Source organism: Chelonoidis abingdonii, chromosome 11, assembly GCF_003597395.2.
Source record: "Chelonoidis abingdonii isolate Lonesome George chromosome 11, CheloAbing_2.0, whole genome shotgun sequence".
In the NCBI taxonomy this organism is placed as follows: Eukaryota; Metazoa; Chordata; order Testudines; family Testudinidae; genus Chelonoidis; species Chelonoidis abingdonii.
In genome coordinates this window covers 20656703-20677645 of record NC_133779.1, presented here as the reverse complement: position 1 = coordinate 20677645, position 20943 = coordinate 20656703, and the positions used below count along the sequence as shown (strand labels likewise).

The 20943-nt window shown below is 61.2% G+C and overlaps 2 protein-coding genes across 3 annotated transcripts in view; one reads left to right on the top strand and one right to left on the bottom strand.

Annotated features, from left to right (window-relative positions):
• LOC116817070 (2-acylglycerol O-acyltransferase 2-B-like) overlaps positions 1-6866 on the bottom strand; it is a 17020-nt gene extending 10154 nt beyond the window's left edge. The window contains exons 1-5 of one of the 2 annotated variants that reach the window (XM_032766832.2): positions 6694-6866; positions 5424-5798; positions 4601-4771; positions 1614-1641; positions 1057-1118 (exon numbers count right to left, since the gene is read on the bottom strand). In XM_032766832.2, the coding sequence (XP_032622723.1) occupies positions 1057-1118; positions 1614-1641; positions 4601-4771; positions 5424-5798; positions 6694-6751 (694 nt within the window). In that variant the 5' untranslated portion in view covers positions 6752-6866. The remainder of the gene's footprint in view (positions 1-1056; positions 1119-1613; positions 1642-4600; positions 4772-5423; positions 5799-6693) is intronic. The other variant, XM_032766833.2, reaches the window with a different exon arrangement.
• A 1135-nt stretch (positions 6867-8001) lies between these two features.
• On the top strand, positions 8002-9491 carry LOC116817065 (paired immunoglobulin-like type 2 receptor beta). Its single transcript, XM_075070610.1, has 3 exons — positions 8002-8068; positions 8386-8760; positions 9105-9491. Exons 1-3 carry the CDS (start codon positions 8002-8004, stop codon positions 9410-9412), a joined length of 750 nt encoding a protein of 249 aa, XP_074926711.1. The 3' UTR covers positions 9413-9491.
• The last annotated feature ends 11452 nt before the right edge of the window (positions 9492-20943 follow it).

Sequence of the window (20943 nt, the reverse complement as noted above, 5' to 3'; positions counted from 1 at the left end):
CGGAGAGAGGGAGAGGGCAGGGCAGGGGGCCTGAGGTGGAAGGATAGAAGGGGTGGGTGGAGGAACAGGGATGGAGTCAGGTAGGAGGGGGACTGGTAGATAGACGGAGGGGGACGGATAGAGGGGGACAGTCAGACGGGCTGGGGAGGGACAGGCAGAGGCAGAGGGGATGGGGCGGATAGAGGGGGATGGATGGAGGGGGACGAGCATAGAGGGAGATGGGGCAGATAGAGGTGGAGGGGATTGGCAGAAGGAACGGTGTGGATAGAGGGGGGCGCGGTGAGGAGGGACGGGGTGGGTGGATGGAGGGGGATGGATAGAGGATTTGGGGCAGATGGAGGGGGATGGACAGAGGGGATGGGGCAGATGGAGGGGGACGGATAGAGGGGGACAGGCAGAGGGGATGGGACAGATGGAGGGGGATGGATAGAGGGGATGGGACGGGACAGATAGAGGGGGACAGGCAGATGAAGGGGGATGGGCAGAAGGGACGGACAGAGGGGACGGGGCAGAAGGAGGGGGACAGGCAGAGGGAGAGGGACAGATAGAGGTGGATGGGGCAGATGGAGAAGGATGGCTAGAGGGGGACAGGCAGAGGGGATGGGGCAGATGGAGGGGGATGGCTAGAGGGGGACAGGCAGAGGGGATGGGACAGATAGAGGTGGAGGGGATTGGCCCAAGGGATGGTGTGGATAGAGGGGGGCGCGGTGAGGAGGGACGGGCAGAAGGGACAGGGGGATGGATGGAGGGGGATGGATAGAGGGTTTGGGACAGATGGAGGGGGACGGACAGAGGGGACAGACAGAGGGGACGGGGCAAATGGAGGGGGATGGATAGAGGGGGACAGGCAGAGGGGATGGGACAGATAGAGGTGGAGGGGATTGGCAGAAGGAAGGGTGTGGATAGAGGGGGGCACGGTGGGGAGGGACGGGGTGGATGGATGGAGGGGGACTGATAGAGGGTTTGGGGCAGATGGAGGGGGATGGGCAGAGAGGAGGGGGGGAAGGACAGAAGAAGGGGACGGGTGCACTTCAGGGGCGCCCCGGGGGCTCTCACCTCCCACCCTGATCTCCATGTACTCGCCTCCGCCTTCAGCCTGCGACTGGCCATGCGCCCTCCTGCAAGACAGACCCACGGATAGTCACTGCTGGGGGGCCTGGGCCGAGTGGGCCCTGCCCCCCACCCCCATCGGCACTGGCTGGCAGCTAGGGGGGATGAGTGGGGAGCCACTGGGGCTGGTGCTGCTCGGCTGCAGGCCTGATGCCAGGGGGATGGGCACAGCTGCTGAGGACTGGGGCAATCCCCTGCAGGGGGGCTGGAGGCTGCTGCCTCACATGGGGCACAGGCAATGGGGGGTTGTAAATCAGGGGGCACAGGGCTCAGAGGGGCTAATTCAGCCCCCCAAGAGGGCATATAGGCCCCCTACAGGAGCCCCCCCTGCACCCTTTATTTTTATCTGGGGTCCCAGGCCAGGGGCTGGAGGTTCCAGCTGTCCAGAGACCCCTACATATGGGGCTCCACAGCTCTGGATCTGGCCCTTCTGCAGCCCCCTTGGGTGCGGGATCAGGCCCCTTGGATTGGTGGGCAGCAGGGAGCAGAAAGGGGAGACTCACCGGGCCGAGGGGTCCTTCTGCCGACCGCCTGAAAGGAAGGGAGAGGAATTAATAGCCCCCAGGTACACCCCATGGGGGGGCAACGCCAGGGGCAGAGCGTGGGGGGCTCAGGGAGATAGGGGGTGTCTGGGAATAGATAGATAGATAGATAGATAGATAGATAGATAGATAGATAGATAGAGGGGGTGGATGGGGATGGGTAGATAGATAGATAGAAGGGGTAGGTGGGGATGGATAGATAGATAGATAGAGGGGGTGGATGGGGATGGATAGATAGATAGAGGGGGTGGATGGGGATGGATAGATAGATAGAGGGGGTGGATGGGGATGGATAGATAGAGGGGGTGGATGAGGATAGATGGATAGATAGAGGGGTGGATGGGGATGGATAGATAGATAGATAGAGGGGTTGGATGGGGATGGATAGATAGATAGAGGGGGTGGATGGGGATGGATAGGTAGATAGATAGAGGGGGTAGGTGGGGATGGATAGATAGATAGAGGGGTAGGTGGGGATGGATAGATAGATAGAGAGGTGGATGGGGACAGATAGACGATAGATAGATGGGGTGGCTGGAGGGGGGAGGTGACCCCTGACACACCAATATTCACGACTATCATGTAATGAGGATGTGTTTTGTACAAAGCCTGCCTTGTGCGGTATCGATCTAAAAGTTTTGATCTGCTAGACTGTAGTATCTCCTTGTCTTGTCTGTGCTATCGCCGTGTGTGAAGTTACGAAGTTTGGCTCTGTGTGTGTCACTGAAACATGTTGTGAGGTTGAACACGCCCACAAGCAGCCTTTCAGGTAGAACCGTAAAGAGGCCAAACAGTGTTAGAGGCTGACTGGGGCAATTCACACAAGCCCAAGCACTACCCCGGAGCCTGTGTACAGCAGACACCTCTGAGGGACAGCACTGCCCGATGGGAACTGTTTGACCCAGCTCAGCACAAGAGCTTTGCAGCAAGTGGGGAGAAGATAGAAAAGGGAGGGTGACGGGTTCAACCACAGACACCCCCTTGGGACTGTCACCTGACGTGCTGACTCTGAGCCCGCTTTCCCTGCCAGCCTGGGACTCCAGCACCCTGCCTTGTGGAGCCAGACACGCCAGCCTGCTGCAGCACAGACCCAGGGCCTGGACCAGGCCCCCAAAGCTGCAGGCTTTAACCAAAAACTGCTCAGCAAGTTGTCACGGAGCATAGGCGCCAACTCCGTGGGTGCTCCGGGGCTGGCACCGGCAGTTCCGTGTGACTCTGCCCCCCAGCTCTAACTCAGCTGTGCCTCCTCCGTGAGCGTGTCGCCGCATCCTGCTTCTCCCCGCTCCCTCCCAGCACTTGCGCCGTGAAACAGCTGATTTGCAGGGCAGGGAGGGAGGGGGGAGGAGGGGGAACGTGGCACGCTGAGGGAAGAGCTTGGACCGGGGCAGGGATTTGGGGAAGGGATCCAATAGGGGGAGGGAAGGGGAAGTTAGAGCAGGGACTTTGGGGATGGGGTTGGAATGGGGGCAGGGCCGGGGGGAGATGGGGTGCATTCAGGGCAGGGAAAGGGGTCGGGGGGGTGCAGGTACCCACCAGTGGTGAAAAAGTTGGCACCTATGTCATGGAGTGTGGGGTGGTCAGGGCCCTGCACCCCCCACTTCCTGCGATTCACCAGGACTCTCAGCCAGCCAGTAACACAGAAGGTTTGTTAACCAACAGGAACACAGTCCCAAGCAGAGCTTGTAGGTACAGAGAACAGGACCCCTCAGTCAGGTCCATCTTGGGGGCCAGGGAGCCCAGACCCCAGCCTGGGGGCCCCTCTGCTTCCCCAGCCAGCCCCCAACTGAAACCCCCTCCAGCGTTTCCCCCCAGCTACACCCCCTGGCTCCTCCCCCAGCCTTTGTCCAGTTTCCTGGACAGAAGGGGTCACCTGGCCCCAGCCCCCTCCTGGCTCAGTTTACAGGCTCAAGTATCATCCCTCAAGTGAAGTCACCCCCTGATATCCCACCACCATCCAGCACCAATGCAGACAGTCCCAGTAAAACTCCCCCGCAACATCCCCAGGTCAATCCTCCCCACTCCCTGCTCCATCACATCTCTCCCCCCTTCGGAACTGAACTGAGCGGGGNTAGATAGATAGATAGAAGGAGTGGGTGGGGATGGATAGATAGATAGAGGGGATAGATAGATAGATAAAGGGGGTGGCTGGGGATAGATAGATAGAGGGGGTGGATGGGGATAGATAGATAGAGGGGGTGATGGGGATAGATGGATAGAGGGGGTGGATGGAGATAGATAGATGGATAGATAGAGGGGGTGAGGGGATAGATAGGTAAAGGGAGTGACTGGGGATAGATGGATAGAGGAGGTGGGTGGGGATGGATGGATAGAGGGGGTCAGTGGGGATAGATAGATAGAGGGAGTGGGTGGGGATAGATAGAGGGGGTGGCTGGGGATGGATAGATAGATAGATAGATAGACAGAGGGGGTGGATGGGGATGGATAGATAGAGGGGGTGGCTGGGGATAGATAGATAGATAGAGGGGGTGATGGGGATAGATAGATGGATAGATAGAGGGGGTGGGTGGGGATGGATAGATAGAGGGGATAGATAGATAAAAGGGGTGGCTGGGGATAGATAGATAGAGGGGGTGGATTGGAATGGATAGATAGAGGGGGTGGCTGGGGCTAGATAGATAGAGGGGGTGGATGGATGGAGAGACAGTCACGCTTTGTATCCCATGATGCCGCAGCAGGAGCAGTGCATTCTGGTTAGGATCACACCTTACGGCCCATGTCACACTCCAAGCAGGATACACACACGTGCCAGACATGCCTGGCTCAGGGTTTGGCTCCTCTCGCTGCTCCCATCCCTGCAGCGCCCAGGGAATTTCCCACAATGCTTTGCGTGGGTACCCGGCAGCTCCCTTGGGGCTGACCAATGAGGGGCTGGATGCCCTGGTGGTGTGTGTCCCCCCCTCTAGCCGCTCCCCCAGGGGTGCCAGTACCTGTTCTCTTCCGGGCTCCGTACACAGCCAGCCCGATTATCCCGGCCAGCAGGACGGCCCCCGCCAGTGCCCCCCCAATCACCGGGGCTGCCCCCGGCCCAGCTGGCTGCTGCATCGTGGCTGAGATTGTCGCCTGCTCCGTGGAGGGGACGTGGGTCGTAGAGGCTTGGGCTGGGAGCGAGATCAAGGCGGGGCGTTAGGTCAAGGTGTGGCCCCTCGCCCACGTGTGTGCACAGCCACGGGCACACGCTCACACACACACGCTCTGGCTCTCACACATTCAACACCCATCCCAGGTGTGTGAGCGTGTGCAGCATGTCTGTGGACACCAGGCCCTCCCTAGGAGACACTGCACCATGGACACACGTGTGCTCACATACACACTCACATGCTTGTGCTTCCCACACTCAGACACCTTCGGCCCTGCACTGTCAGACACACGCTTATTTTGGAACATGCGTGTTTGCACACTCACATTCATGTGTGCATCCTTGCACATTCACTGCCGCACAACTGACACTCGTTCTGGCACTCACCGATATGCCCCGCTGCTGTGGGATGGGGCCAGAGACTGATCCAGAAAAGGGGACACCCAGGCGGATGGGCCGAGGACACAGCTGGGGATGGGAAGGGATCTCGGTGGGGGTGCCCCTGAGCTCCCCCCCTGGGGTGCTGTGGATTCGGGGTGCAGTGCTCAGGGAGCCAGAAACACATCGAGGGTCTCAGGGCTGGGGGTGGAGGTGGGATTTGTCAGGGCACAGGAGGGTGTGAAGCTGGGGGTAGAAGCAGGAGACATGGGGGAAGCCAGGGCAATGGGGAGCACCTGTCACCGTGAGTTTGGTCCCAGGGTTACCGCGCCATTGCTCCCATTTGTAGTCCTTCTTCTGCACCCTGATGTGGCAGACGTACTCGCTGGCGTCCGACTCCCGCAGCCGGTCAATGCGGATCGAGGCCGTTCGGCTCCCCCGCGGGTCCCCGACCAGGGTGATGCGGCCCCTGAAATCCGGGTGGGTGAACCGCTCGGTGTGATTGTAGATAAACTGGCCATGGAACCCTCGTCTCCAGTAAACCCGGAGGTCCCGCAGCAGCTCGATCTCGTCGGGGTAGGTAAAGGCGCAGGGCAGGGTGACAGAGCCCCAGGCCGGCGCTGACAGGGACTCGGGCTGGGTTATCTGGTACCGGGGATCCTGGGCAGCCGCTGCAAAGAGCCCCAGAGACACAATCCTGTCACCACGGCCAGCCCCAGGGTCCCACCCGCAGCCAGCGGGGCGCACAGAGGACCCCCCGACCTGGGCAATAGGGCAGCCAGCGGGGTGCAGAGGGGACCCCCCGACCCGGGCAATAGGGCAGGTGGGTTTATTAGTAGTTATTGGTATCCTGTCGTGCCTGGGAACCGAAACTGGGTGCCCATCATGCCAGGCATTTCCCCAGGAACCAGGTCACATCCTCTTCGCAGGGCTTCCTCTCAAGCAGCCGGAGCTGGGCTGTGTCCCGGATCAGAGCCAGGCCCAGCTTGCCCCTTCTACTGGGGGACAAGACGCCAGGGGAGACGGGCCCCTGGGGAGGCCGAGAGGCCGGAGGTGATGGGTCCCTGGGGAAGCCGGGAGGCCGGAGGTGATGGGCTCATGGGGAGGGCGGGAGGCCAGGGGTGATGGGTCCCCTGGGGAAGCCGGGAGGCAGGGGGAGACGGGGCCCTGGGGAAGCCGGGAGGCTGGAGGTGATGGGCTCCTGGGGAGGGCGGGAGGCCAGGGGTGATGGGCCCTGGGGAAGCTGGGACGCCGGGGGAGATGGGCCCTGGGGAAGGCGGGAGGCCGAGGGTGATGGGTCCCTGGGGAAGGCGGGAGGCTGGGGGAGATGGGCCCTGGGGAAGCTGGGAGGCCGGGGGAGACGGGTCCCTGGGGAAGGCGGGAGGCCGGGGGAGAAGGGTCCCTGGGGAAGGCGGGAGGCCGGGGGAGATGGGCCCTGGGGAAGCCGGGAGGCCAGGGACGATGGGTCCCTGGGGAAGCCGGGAGGCCGGGGGAGACGGGCCCCTGGGGAGGCTGGGGCAGATGGGCCCCTGCCCTGGGGATTCGGCACCGGCCGAGCACACCCACCTCCAAGCAGGATCCCTGCCAGGAGCAGCAGGGCTGGGTGTCCCGGTGGCAGCAGCATCTCTGGGCGCACGGGGCTGGGCCTCTGGCTCCCCGGAGCTCTGGCCACCCCACCCAGCACCCCCTGACCAGGGCGGGGGCCGGACGCAAGCTGGAAAACAGGACGCAGGAGCCGGTTGCAATACCGCGAGGAGGAAACCGAGGGAGGCGGGTGCGGGGCGGGGGGAGAAATTGGGCAATTGGGCACACAGCAGACCAGCGTCGTAGTCACTTCCCTTCCACCACCAGCCCCATGATGGGAGCTTCCCAGCTGCCCCCGGCCCCCACAGCCAGGGTGGGCCCTGGGGTGCAGGGCCAGGCGTCATTCAGGGGATGGGGGCTGCAGGGGGCACGTAGGGCACAGGGAGTGGAGGACATGGGGGAATCGCTGGGGCCTGCATAATTGGGTGGGGGGCTGCAGGGGACATGGGAACTCGGGGAAGGAGGGATGCCGGAGCTGTGGGGGAGGGAACCGGGGGGCAAAAGGGACGCTGGCGCTGTGGGGGAGGGAGGAAGGGACACTGGAGCTGTGGGGGAGGTGACCGGGGGGGCGGGGTGCCAAGCTGCACTATAATTAGCTGCCCCAGTTCCCCTTTTCCCACGTCCCAGCAGGACCCGCAGAGGAACCCGCGTCTCTGGGCCAGGGTATCCCCCCCCATAGGGAGAGGCGGTCTGGGGACCCCTGCAAATCTGGGGCAGGGCTCAGCGATCACACCGGGGTCCTGGCCACCCACCGGCACACGGGCCACTGCAGGGTCACTAGCACTTGTGCACTGATGTGAAACCAAACCTCACCGGGCAGCAGGCCCCAGTAACCAGGCAGTGATGGTGACCTGGCCCTTCCCCTACCCCACCCCCAGCCTGTCCCCCAACCCTCTGACCCAGTCAGACCCAGCTTCTGCCCCCCGTTGGCCCCCCAACCTACCCCTCCTCCTCTAACCACCTGACCCCGCTCCCCACCCAGCACCAGGAAGAGAACCCAGGAGTCCTGGCTTCCAGCCTCCCCTGCTCTAACCCACCAGCCCCCTCTCCCCTCCCAGCACCAGGTAGAGAACCCAGGAGTCCTGACCCCTGCTAACCTCTTCTCCCCCCCATGTAGTGTCTCATTGGCCCAGGGCTGCAGGGGGCGGGGGGGATTTCACACAGGAAGGGCCAAGGTGTCACCAGCTTCCTCAAATAAGAAGGGCTGGGGGTGGGGGGAGCAGAACCAGTGGGGCCATGAGCCAGGAGCTGCTGCTGCTGCTGTTCCTGGTGGGGGGTGAGCCCTGGGGCATGACACGGGAGTGCACAGAACTGGGGCGCAACCCCCTTGTCACTGGCGAGACCCGAAGAGCAGGGGGTGATGGAGGGACAGGGAGGGAGGAGGGGCAGGGGAATGGGGCCGGGACACTGGGAGCAGCTGGCAGGGGCAGGGGAATGGGGCAGGGGCACAGGGAGGGGCTGGCTGCAGCGGGGTGAAAGGGGATGGGGAGGGGGCACGGGGAGGGGCTTGATGGGGCAGGAGAATGGGGCAGGGGCCTGGGGCTGGGCTGGCTTGTGCAGTGTGGGTGCTGGGGTGCTGGAAGGGGGCTGGGGGGTGTTTGTGCCCCACTGGCTGCGGGTGGGACCCCGGGGCCGGCTGCGGTGACAGGATTGTGTCTCTGGGGCTCTTTGCAGAGGCTGCCCAGGATCCCTGGTACACGATAATCCAGCCTGTGTCCCTGTCAGCGCCGGTCGGGGGCTCCGTCACCCTGCCCTGCGCCTTTACCTACCCTGACGAGATCGAGCCGCTGTGGGACCTCCGGGTTTACTGGAGACGGGGGCTCTTTGGCCAGTTTATCTACAATCACACCGAGCGGTTCACCCACCCGGATTTCAGGGGCCGCATCGCCCTGGTCGGGGACCCGTGGGGGAGCCGAACGGCCTCGATCCGCATCGACCGGCTGCGGGAGTCGGACACCAGCGAGTACGTCTGCCACGTCAGGGTGAAGAAGCAAGACGGCCAATGGGTGCAATGGCGCAGTGACCCTGGGACCCAGCTCACGGTGACAGGTGAGGGGGGAGGAGCCATGGGGGACACCGGGATACTGCGGCGGGGGGCAGAGAGAGAGCTGTTACCAGGCACAGATCCCCACATCCATGGGGAAGGGGGGGGTCACCCATATCCATATGGGATGTGGGAGGAAGCAGGATCCCCCCATATCCAGGGGGCTGTAGGAGGAAGTAGAGTCTCCCATATCTTGGGGGCCATAAAGGGAAGCAGAGACCCCCCATATCCAGAGGGCTGGGGGGTAAGAGGTCACTGCACCCTTCGAGCAGGGGAGTGGGTGGGTTTGGGGGGACAGAGTTTGCCAGGGGAGCCCGGACTCACCTGCTGTCCCCTGCTCCCTCCCCAGGGCGGGAAGCTCCCAGCCCCACCAACAGCACGTGGCACCCAGAAATGGTCACAACTGGTGTGGGGGGTGCGAGGAGAACCTACCCCCGACGCATCAACACCGTTTGCCTCGTCCTCATCGGCCTCATCGTGCTGCTTACCAAGGCCGGCGCCCCCGTCGTGGCCTTTGCCCTGGGCCAGCGGCTGGGCTGGGGTCACAGCTCAGAGAGCGTCACCGGGAGAGTGTCTGGGAGCGACGCACCATCGGCACCAGGATTCAGACTCATCTCCCTGGTGCAGAGCTCTCCGCCAGGCATCCCTGGGGAATGACACCATCCAGCAGCAGTAGAATGGCTGTTATCCTCCAGCAAAACATCCGCTAGCCAGAGCAGAGAGGGATGGACAGAGGGGAGGGGGAGTGTGGGGATAGCTAGATAGATAGAGGGGGTGGGTGCGGATGGATAGATAGATAGATAGAGGGGGTGAGTGGGGACAGACAGATAGATAGAAGGGGGTGTGACGTTGCGCTCCGTATGATTGTATGAAAATATGCTAGAGCGTGAATATAATGTAACTGGAACATGCTTCGTGCAAAAGGTCTCTTGGGAGGTATCATTACAGAGCTTGTAATCTGCTGAGTGTGGTCATCCTGTTGGTGTGAATGTGCCACTCCTGTATCTGGGACTAGGAATATGAACTAGGACTCTGAGGTCCTATTGTAACTGTGCAAAGTGGGGGCCATTAATGGGCGTTTAGTATCTTGATGGCTCCCATCAGCCAGGACAATTGGTTGTAGGTGGCTCTGTTTACTCACAAGCCTTCCTGCGAGTCAGGCCGNACAGGATTGTGTCTCTGGGGCTCTTTGCAGCGGCTGCCCAGGATCCCTGGTACACGATAATCCAGCCCGTGTCCCTGTCAGCGCCGGTCGGGGGCTCCGTCACCCTGCCCTGCGCCTTTACCTACCCTGACGAGATCGAGCCGCTGTGGGACCTCCGGGTTTACTGGGGACGGGGGGAAGTCCATGGAGAGTTTATCTACAATCACACCGAGGGGTCACCCACCCGGATTACAGGAGCCACATTGCCCTGGTCGGGGAGCTGAACGGCCTCGATCCGCATCGACCGGCTGCGGGAGTCGGACGTCCCCATGTACGTCTGCCATGTCAGGGTGCAGAAGAACAACGGCCAATGGGTGCAATGGCGCGGTAACTCTGGGACCCAGCCCACGGTGACAGGTGAGAGGGGATGAACCGTGGGGGCACCGGATACCACAGGGGGGTAGAGAGAGAGAGGGAGCTGCTACCAGGCACAGATCTTCCACAGCCAGGAGCAACGGTGGGTCTCCCATATCTGTGGGGCGGTGGGGGAAAGCAGGGTCTCCCATACAATGGGGACAGTAAGCAGGAACAGGGACTCCCATATCCAGGGGGTAGTGGAAGGAAGCAGGGGGGCCCTGTATTCAGGGGGTAGTGTTGGGAATCAGGGTCCTGCCATATCCAAAGGACAGTGGTGGGAAGCAGAGTCCTTCTCATATCCAGGGGGGCTGTAGGGGGAAGCAGGGTCTCACATACCCTGGGGGCCATAAAGGGGAGCAGGGACCCCCAATATCCAGAAGGCTGGGTGGAAGGGGTCACTACACCCTTTGAGCAGGGGAGTGGGTGGGTTTAGTGGGGACAGAGTTTGCCAGGGGAGCCCGGACTCACCTGCTGTCCCCTGCTCCCTCCCCAGGGCAGGAAGCTCCCAGCCCCACGGACAGCACGCAGCACCCAGAAATGGTCACAACTGGTTCAGCATCAACACCGTTACCTCATCCTCATCAGCCTCGTCCTGCTGCTTACCAAGGCCGGTGTCCCCGTCGTGGTCTTTGCCCTGGGCTGGCAGCTGGGCTGGGGTCACGGCTCAGAAAGCGTCATCGGGCAGGTGTCCAGGAGTGACGCACCGTCAGCACCAGGATTTGAACTCACCTCCTTGGCACAGAGCCCTCGGCCAGGCATCCTCTGGGAATGACACCGTCCAGCAGCAGTAGAATGGCTGTTATCCTCCAGCGAAACACCCACTAGCCAGAGCAGAGAGGGATGGATAGAGGGGAGGGGAGAGTGTGGGGATAGCTAGATAGATAGATAGATAGAGGGGGTGGATGGGGATGGGTAGATAGATAGATAGAAGGGGTAGGTGGGGATGGATAGATAGATAGATAGAGGGGGTGGATGGGGATGGATAGATAGATAGAGGGGGTGGATGGGGATGGATAGATAGATAGAGGGGGTGGATGGGGATGGATAGATAGAGGGGGTGGATGAGGATAGATGGATAGATAGAGGGGTGGATGGGGATGGATAGATAGATAGATAGAGGGGTTGGATGGGGATGGATAGATAGATAGAGGGGGTGGATGGGGATGGATAGGTAGATAGATAGAGGGGGTAGGTGGGGATGGATAGATAGATAGAGGGGTAGGTGGGGATGGATAGATAGATAGAGAGGTGGATGGGGACAGATAGACGATAGATAGATGGGGTGGCTGGAGGGGGGAGGTGACCCCTGACACACCAATATTCACGACTATCATGTAATGAGGATGTGTTTTGTACAAAGCCTGCCTTGTGCGGTATCGATCTAAAAGTTTTGATCTGCTAGACTGTAGTATCTCCTTGTCTTGTCTGTGCTATCGCCGTGTGTGAAGTTACGAAGTTTGGCTCTGTGTGTGTCACTGAAACATGTTGTGAGGTTGAACACGCCCACAAGCAGCCTTTCAGGTAGAACCGTAAAGAGGCCAAACAGTGTTAGAGGCTGACTGGGGCAATTCACACAAGCCCAAGCACTACCCCGGAGCCTGTGTACAGCAGACACCTCTGAGGGACAGCACTGCCCGATGGGAACTGTTTGACCCAGCTCAGCACAAGAGCTTTGCAGCAAGTGGGGAGAAGATAGAAAAGGGAGGGTGACGGGTTCAACCACAGACACCCCCTTGGGACTGTCACCTGACGTGCTGACTCTGAGCCCGCTTTCCCTGCCAGCCTGGGACTCCAGCACCCTGCCTTGTGGAGCCAGACACGCCAGCCTGCTGCAGCACAGACCCAGGGCCTGGACCAGGCCCCCAAAGCTGCAGGCTTTAACCAAAAACTGCTCAGCAAGTTGTCACGGAGCATAGGCGCCAACTCCGTGGGTGCTCCGGGGCTGGCACCGGCAGTTCCGTGTGACTCTGCCCCCCAGCTCTAACTCAGCTGTGCCTCCTCCGTGAGCGTGTCGCCGCATCCTGCTTCTCCCCGCTCCCTCCCAGCACTTGCGCCGTGAAACAGCTGATTTGCAGGGCAGGGAGGGAGGGGGGAGGAGGGGGAACGTGGCACGCTGAGGGAAGAGCTTGGACCGGGGCAGGGATTTGGGGAAGGGATCCAATAGGGGGAGGGAAGGGGAAGTTAGAGCAGGGACTTTGGGGATGGGGTTGGAATGGGGGCAGGGCCGGGGGGAGATGGGGTGCATTCAGGGCAGGGAAAGGGGTCGGGGGGGTGCAGGTACCCACCAGTGGTGAAAAAGTTGGCACCTATGTCATGGAGTGTGGGGTGGTCAGGGCCCTGCACCCCCCACTTCCTGCGATTCACCAGGACTCTCAGCCAGCCAGTAACACAGAAGGTTTGTTAACCAACAGGAACACAGTCCCAAGCAGAGCTTGTAGGTACAGAGAACAGGACCCCTCAGTCAGGTCCATCTTGGGGGCCAGGGAGCCCAGACCCCAGCCTGGGGGCCCCTCTGCTTCCCCAGCCAGCCCCCAACTGAAACCCCCTCCAGCGTTTCCCCCCAGCTACACCCCCTGGCTCCTCCCCCAGCCTTTGTCCAGTTTCCTGGACAGAAGGGGTCACCTGGCCCCAGCCCCCTCCTGGCTCAGTTTACAGGCTCAAGTATCATCCCTCAAGTGAAGTCACCCCCTGATATCCCACCACCATCCAGCACCAATGCAGACAGTCCCAGTAAAACTCCCCCGCAACATCCCCAGGTCAATCCTCCCCACTCCCTGCTCCATCACATCTCTCCCCCCTTCGGAACTGAACTGAGCGGGGTCACTCTGCCCAGTGACCTGGGGAAGTTCAGGGCCCCCTCCCCGGGACAACGCGTCCGCTATCAGGTTGGCACTTCCCTTCACATGGACCACGTCCATGTCACAGTCCTGCAGGAGCAGGCTCCACCTCAGGAGCTTGGCGTTGGCTCCTTTCATCTGGTGCAGCCAGGTCAGGGGAGAGTGGTCAGTGTAGGAACCAACAGCGGTGATCTGACCGAGCAGTGCCAGGAGCTCTCCGGGCGCTTGAAGGAGGCTCTGGTCAGGCCCAGTCTGTGACCAATTTGACAAGCCCTGTATTGGTGTTCACTTGACGCCTCAGACACGGGACGGGGGTGCGAATGTTAATGCCAGGAGATGAAGGGGGAGAGACACCCCATCGTGTACCTGAGTAAGAAGTCTGCTACCCCGGAGCAAAACTAAGCGGCCATCGAGAAGGAATGCCTGGCCATTGTGTGGGCCCTTAAGAACTAGACCATATCTTCTTGGGCACACTTCAACCGTGTACACCGACACTACCCCTGGAACTGGCTGGCACCAGATGAAGGACAACGCTCAAGCTCCACGAACCTTCGATAGTACCCCGCCATCCCAATAAAGGCCTGGACCTGCTTTTTGGTTTGGGGAGCAGGCCAGTCTCTGATCACCCCCACCTTGGCTGGTTCCGGCTTCAGGCAGCCACTCCCCACCAGATGGCCCAGGTAAGATACTTCCGCCATCCCCACCTTGCACTTCTCAGCCTTTACGGTTAACCCAGCCTCCCGGAGTCAGTCCAGCACTTGTTTAACCTGGGACACGTGGTCCTCCCAGGTCTGGCTAAAGACACAGATGTCGTCAATATACGCCACGGCAAAACCGTCCATCCCCCTCAGTAGCTGATCCACCAGGCGCTGGAAGGTGGCCAGCGCTCCTTTGAGGCTTTGGGGTGCAGTAAGGGGGTGAGGAGCTGGAGCCTGTCTGCAAGATCAACCCTGTGCAGCCTGCAGGCCGTCTCCGACACAATCAGGAATTCATCCATGTTCTCCCCTAGTTTAAACTGGGACAGAAGGCACTTAGCAAAGGTCCATGTAGTCCTGGGTCCCCCGTCACTCACCGCAGCCGGGGGCTCGCTGCGTCTCAGCTTGGCCAGCTCCAGCTCATGCTGGCGCTGCTTTTCCCGTTCTGCACACCCCCCGTCCAGCTCATGCTGCCTCTGTCTCTCTCGTTCTTCCCACTCCTCCTTTAGCTCCTGCTGCCTCAACTCAGTTTTATCTTCTTCTCCGATTCCAGCCGCCTCAGCTCCAGCAAAGGGGAGCTCCGCCGGGAGGATCCCCTGCTGGCCTGGGGGGTCAAGATGCCCTCGGGATTCACCAGGCTTCTTCCAGACCCTCCCCAGCCATAGGCTGGAGGGGTCTCGGGATGCCCTCAGCACTGTCTGACCCCTCCCAGCTGGGACAGACCCCGGTGTCAGCACTGCATCTGCCGGGCTGCTTCCCTCAGGGACAGGGGTCAGCCCTCCCACAGATCCTCCTCCTTCAGCTGGGCGATCAGCTGTGCTTCCATGAGCTTTCCAATGCGCAGCCCCCTCTCTCTGCACAGCTCCACCAGGCCCCTCTTAAGGCGATGGTTATACATCTTCCTGCTGGCCACTCGCAGGCCTGTGTGCTCTCAGCTGCCCGTGGTTTCCAGGAGGAACCCCTAGTGCACCAGCCCTTCTCCAGGTCTCCACCTCTCTCCCAGGGTCCAGCCGCAGACTCCTCCGCCCCTGAGACGGTTTGCCACAGGCCCCAAGGGGACCCCGTTACTGCAACCTTCCTTCTTGCTGGTCACACACTCCCAGGGGTTAAGCGTAGCTTCTCCGCTCCCCAAAACCGCTCCTCTCTGAGCCTCCAGCTGGCCTGGTCCTTGTTAATCCCTCTTCATTTTACTGTCCCACAGTCACCTACTGCAGGAAGCACCAGCCACGGGTGCAGTAGATCCCACTGCTGCCACCAGTTGTCAGGCAGTGTGGGACAGTCAGGGCCCTGCACCCCCACTTCCTGCAATTCACTGTGACTCTCAGCCAGCCAGTAACACAGAAGGTTTAATAGATGACAGGAACACGGGCTAAAACAGAGCTTGTAGGTACAGGAAACAGGAACCCTAAATCAGGCCCATCTTGGGGTGTGGGGAGCCAAAACCCCAGTGCTGGGCCTCCCTCCATTTTCCCAGCCAGCTCCCAACCCAAACCCCGTCCAGCGTCTCCCCGCAGCTCCTCCCCCAGCCTTTGTCCAGTTCCCCAGCAGAAGGGGGCACCTGGCGCCAGCCCCCTCCTGGGCTCAGGTTATGAAAGGCGGGCACCAGCCTTTACCTGCTGGTCACCAAGTGTCGTCCCTCAGTGAAGTGCCCCTTATTTCCCGTCCCCTTCTAGTATCAATGGAGGCAGTAAAGTGCTAAAACTCTCACGCACCATTCCCTCAGCTCCGTCACACACACACCCACCCCGGAGGGGAGGGGGCCTGGGGGCCCAGGCAAGTCTGGGGTGGGGCTCAGCAGTGACACTGGGGTCCTGGCCACCCCCACAGCACATGGGCTCCCCCAGGGTCACCAGCGCTTGTGCACTGGTGCGCAACCAAACCTCATCGGGCAGCAGGACCCAGTAACCAGGCTGTGATGGTGACCTGGCCCTCCCCACCCACCCCCAGTCTGTCTCCCAACCCTCTGACCCAGCCAGACCCAGCTCCTGCCCCCATCCAGGTCCTCTAACCCCTCAGTGCAGCCAGCCCCAGCCCCTGCCTCAAGTTGGCCCCCCAAACCCACCCTCCCAGCCCCCACTCTCCTCCCATAGACAGAGAGAGAACCCAGGAATCCTAATTCGTGGTCCCCCTTCCTCCCCCCCGCAGTGTCTCACTGGCACAGGGCAGGGGGCGGATTTCACACAGGAAGGACCAAGGTGTCACCAGCCTCCTCAAATGAGTGGGGGGGGGGGTAGCAGAGCCAGTGGGGCTGGAGTCACCTCTGCTGGGGCCATGAGCCGGGAGCTGCTGCTGCTGCTGTTCCTGGTGGGGGGTGAGCCCTGGGGCATGACACGGGAGTGCACAGAACTGGGGCGCAACCCCCTTGTCACAGGCGAGACCCGAAGAGCAGGGGGTGATGGAGGGACAGAGAGGGAGGAGGGGCAGGGGAATGGGGCCGGGACACTGGGAGCAGCTGGCAGGGGCAGGGGAATGGGGCAGGGGCACAGGGAGGGGCTGGCTGCAGCGGGGTGAAAGGGGATGGGGAGGGGGCACGGGGAGGGGCTTGATGGGGCAGGAGAATGGGGCAGGGGCCTGGGGCTGGGCTGGCTTGTGCAGTGTGGGTGCTGGGGTGCTGGAAGGGGGCTGGGGGGTGTTTGTGCCCCACTGGCTGCGGGTGGGACCCCGGGGCCGGCTGCGGTGACAGGATTGTGTCTCTGGGGCTCTTTGCAGAGGCTGCCCAGGATCCCTGGTACACGATAATCCAGCCTGTGTCCCTGTCAGCGCCGGTCGGGGGCTCCGTCACCCTGCCCTGCGCCTTTACCTACCCTGACGAGATCGAGCCGCTGTGGGACCTCCGGGTTTACTGGGGACGGGGGGAAGTCCATGGAGAGTTTATCTACAATCACACCGAGGGGTCACCCACCCGGATTACAGGAGCCACATTGCCCTGGTCGGGGAGCTGAACGGCCTCGATCCGCATCGACCGGCTGCGGGAGTCGGACGTCCCCATGTACGTCTGCCATGTCAGGGTGCAGAAGAACAACGGCCAATGGGTGCAATGGCGCGGTAACTCTGGGACCCAGCCCACGGTGACAGGTGAGGGGGGAGAGCCATGGGGGACACCGGATACTGCAGGCGGGAGGGCAGAGAGAGAGCTGTTACCAGGCAAGATCCCACACTCATGGGGAAGGGGGGGTCACCCAATCCCATATGGGATGTGGGAGGAAGCAGATCCCCCCATATCCAGGGGCTGTAGGAGGAAGTATGAGTCTCCCATATCTTGGGGGCCATAAAGGAAGCAGAGACCCCCCATATCCCAGAGGGCTGGGGGTAGAGGTCACTGCACCCTTCGAGCAGGGGAGTGGGTGGGTTTGGGGGAGAGAGGGGGAAGGGGAAAAGAGGGACAGAGTTTGCCAAGGGGAGCCCGGACCACCTGCTGTCCCCTGCCTCCCTCCCCAGGCGGGAAAGCTCCCAGCCCCACCAACAGCACGTGGCACCCAGAAAGATGGTCACAACTGGGTGTGGGGGGTGCGGGAGAACCTACCCCCGACGCATCACACGTTTTGCCTCGTCCTCTCGCCATCATCGTGCTGCTTAACCAAGGCCGCGCCCCCGTCGTGGCCTTTGCCCTGGGCCAGCGGCTGGGCTGGGGTCACAGCTCAGAGAGCGTCACCGGGAGAGTGTCTGGGAGCGACGCACCATCGGCACCAGGATTCAGACTCATCTCCCTGGTGCAGAGCTCTCCGCCAGGCATCCCTGGGGAATGACACCATCCAGCAGCAGTAGAATGGCTGTTATCCTCCAGCAAAACATCCGCTAGCCAGAGCAGAGAGGGATGGACAGAGGGGAGGGGGAGTGTGGGGATAGCTAGATAGATAGAGGGGGTGGGTGCGGATGGATAGATAGATAGATAGAGGGGGTGAGTGGGGACAGACAGATAGATAGAAGGGGGTGTGACGTTGCGCTCCGTATGATTGTATGAAAATATGCTAGAGCGTGAATATAATGTAACTGGAACATGCTTCGTGCAAAAGGTCTCTTGGGAGGTATCATTACAGAGCTTGTAATCTGCTGAGTGTGGTCATCCTGTTGGTGTGAATGTGCCACTCCTGTATCTGGGACTAGGAATATGAACTAGGACTCTGAGGTCCTATTGTAACTGTGCAAAGTGGGGGCCATTAATGGGCGTTTAGTATCTTGATGGCTCCCATCAGCCAGGACAATTGGTTGTAGGTGGCTCTGTTTACTCACAAGCCTTCCTGCGAGTCAGGCCGGGAAGGATAGAGGCTTGGGGGTCCCACAGGACATGTGCCCACGTCACCTGGACCTGGAACCCATCTCAGACTCAGTGCCTTTCCATTAGCAGGGGGGACCCAGAGAGACAAAAGATTCCCACCTTGTGCCACAGCGAGAAGAGGGGCTGGAGCAGGACAAAGGTGGGGGGGCCAGTCATGAGCAATCCCCCAGCCACCACGTGGGCTGGAACAAGGGCTGCACCGGGGAAAGGATCGGGCCCACACTAGGAAGGCGTCTGGTCTGTGACAGAAGCTCATTGGAACGACTCTGAGGGTGAGATCTGAGCTGTAATCGGTTTCCTCCTGTATTAGGCTGAGACTTGCGTGTTTTTGTTTTATTTCGCTGGGTGACTGACATTGTTCTGTCTGTTCTCACTTGGAACCACTGAAATCCAACTTTCTGTATTTAATCAAATCACTTTTTGCTTATTAATGAACCCAGAGAAAGTGATTAATCCCTGGGGGAGCAGACAGCTGCGCAGTCCTACGGAGGATGGACAATTTGTGATTTTACTCCGTATAAGCTTTATACAGAGTGAAATGGATTTATTTCGGGGTTGGATCCCATTGGGAACTGGGTGCCTGGTGCTGGAGACAAGCTGAGCTGTTTTCACTTAAAGCCGCAGCTTTGGGGGCCTGGTCCAGGCCCTGGGTCTGTGCTGCAGCAGGCTGCGTGTCTGGCTCCACAAGGCAGGGTGTGGGAGTCCCAGGCTGGCAGGGGAACCAGGCTCAGAGGTCATTTCAGCACATCAGGTGACGGTCTCAAGGTGGTGCCTGTGATCAAACCCGCCTTCCTGCTTGGCCCAGCTCCGCCTCCCGCTCCCATCTTCCGCAGCACTTGGGAATCTCCCACGATGCACTGCAGGGCCGCTGGTACCCGGGCTACCCCACAGCTCCCTGCGCCCACCAGCAATGAATGTGGTGGCAGTGGGAGACGGGTGCAGTGAGGTGGCCTCAACCCCTGCCCTGCTGCTGTTAACAAATAAAGCACCCGCCCCCCGGCCAAGAGAGCGAATCAAGCAGCCTGTTTATCTGTAGGACCTACAGAAACAGGGGTGGCCTCGCTGAGACCAGGTTTCCCCCTGAGCATTGGGACCCTGGGGAAGGGGTGGGCGGGCAGCAGACAGATAGACACAAAGCAATGGACGGACACTCAGGGCCGGAGCTGCGAGGAACCACAGCGCTGGTGATGTGCCTGTGGGGTGAAATCAGCCACCACCACAGGAAGTGACACAACATAGCAGCAGCATCTTCACAACCCGGGGCCAGGCAGGAAACCACCATTGCTAAGGCCTTGCTCTGAAACGGACCCAGGTGTTCGGGGGGGCGGGGGGAGGGGCAGCTGTCGCTGTCCCCAAGTCCCTCCCAGGACCTGGGCAAGATCATCCCCTGCGGGCCAGGGCCCGAGATGGCCCATAATGCCCTGGCCAGCTCCAGGGCAGCACTGAGGGGCGAACGGCTCTGGGGCAGCACTGGGAGAGGATGGCTCTGGGGGTGACACTGGGGGGGGACAGCTCTCACGGTCTCTAGGATGAACCCGTCAGTGTACTAGACCCCCGAGGGGTCTCCCCCTTCCTCCAGGGTCAGCCACGTGGCTTCACTGCCTCCTCAGGCTGGAGATCGGGGCCTGCAGCCCCCCCAATGCTGTCCATGAGCTCCAGTCCCTGGGGGGGACTCGCCCGCTCCGCAGGGATTAACGCCCCTTGCCCGGCGTTTGCAGTGACACTCACAGCCGCTGCCAGAACCAAACAAAGCACCCGTCCCTTGGCCGAGAGAGCGAATCAAGCAGCATGTTTATCTGTAGGACCTAGAGGAATGGGGGCAGGGGGCGCTCGCTGAGACAAGTTCCCCCCCTCGCCCGGGCAGTTTATTTGTGGAGAACAGACAGGTTCAGCCTGGCCCACACGGGTCCCCCAGAGCCCAGCCCGGCTTGGTTCTTGGCTTTCTGGCTGGGCCCCCCGGCTGGCTGCCTGTGGGCGGGGGCCGTTCATGGTCTCTCGGTACCAAATGTCCCGGTCACTCGCTTTGCCATTGTCTCCAGAGACCCAGGACAGCCCGATGCCAGTCCCCCTGTGTTGTGTCGAGCCCGAGAGTGAGCCGCCTTTTCTCACAACGCTGTGTGTCGGGGGAAACTGAGGCACATACAGACTTCACAGAAAATGTTCCAGAAAATTCCCATCCTGTCACAACGGCTCCGGGGCGGGTGGCTCCGGGAGAGGTCGGCTCCAGCTATGGGATCCTGCGCGTGACACGAGGGGTGGACAATGTCCTGTCTTCGCAGAGGCAGGACGGTCCCTCAAGCTTTGGGGGGCGCCAGATCCCGAGGGGAAGGAAGTCAGCATCAGGTCCGGGCACTGCTCCTCACGCTCCTGCTCCCAGCGCGTGGCCCTGCTCTGCCCCGGGCCCCGCCCTCTGTCCCGGCCAGGCCGGGGGGGTACCGTGGGGGGCAGAGGCCCCCCATGGGCTGTGGCGCTGGACTGGGGGGTGAAATAGTCCAAGTTGATGAGCACGTAGGGGGCGGAGAAAGAGTTGCGCCGCCCCGGCAGCCCCTGCTGCAACCACAGAGCCATGGGGGTCTCCTGGTAACACAAGACGAGCATCAGGGAGGGGGACCTGCCCCACTTACCGCTCCCCCTAGGGCAGAGCCCCCCACTGCACCCCCCACAGAGACTGCACGCTCCCAGCATGCAATGGGGCCCAGCTGCCCCCCACTGAGACTACAACTCTCAGCATGCAATGGGGCCCAGCCTTCTCCACTGAGACTGCAAACTCCCAGCATGCAACAGGGCCCAGCTATCCATCAGTGCCCCTCGGGGGCTGC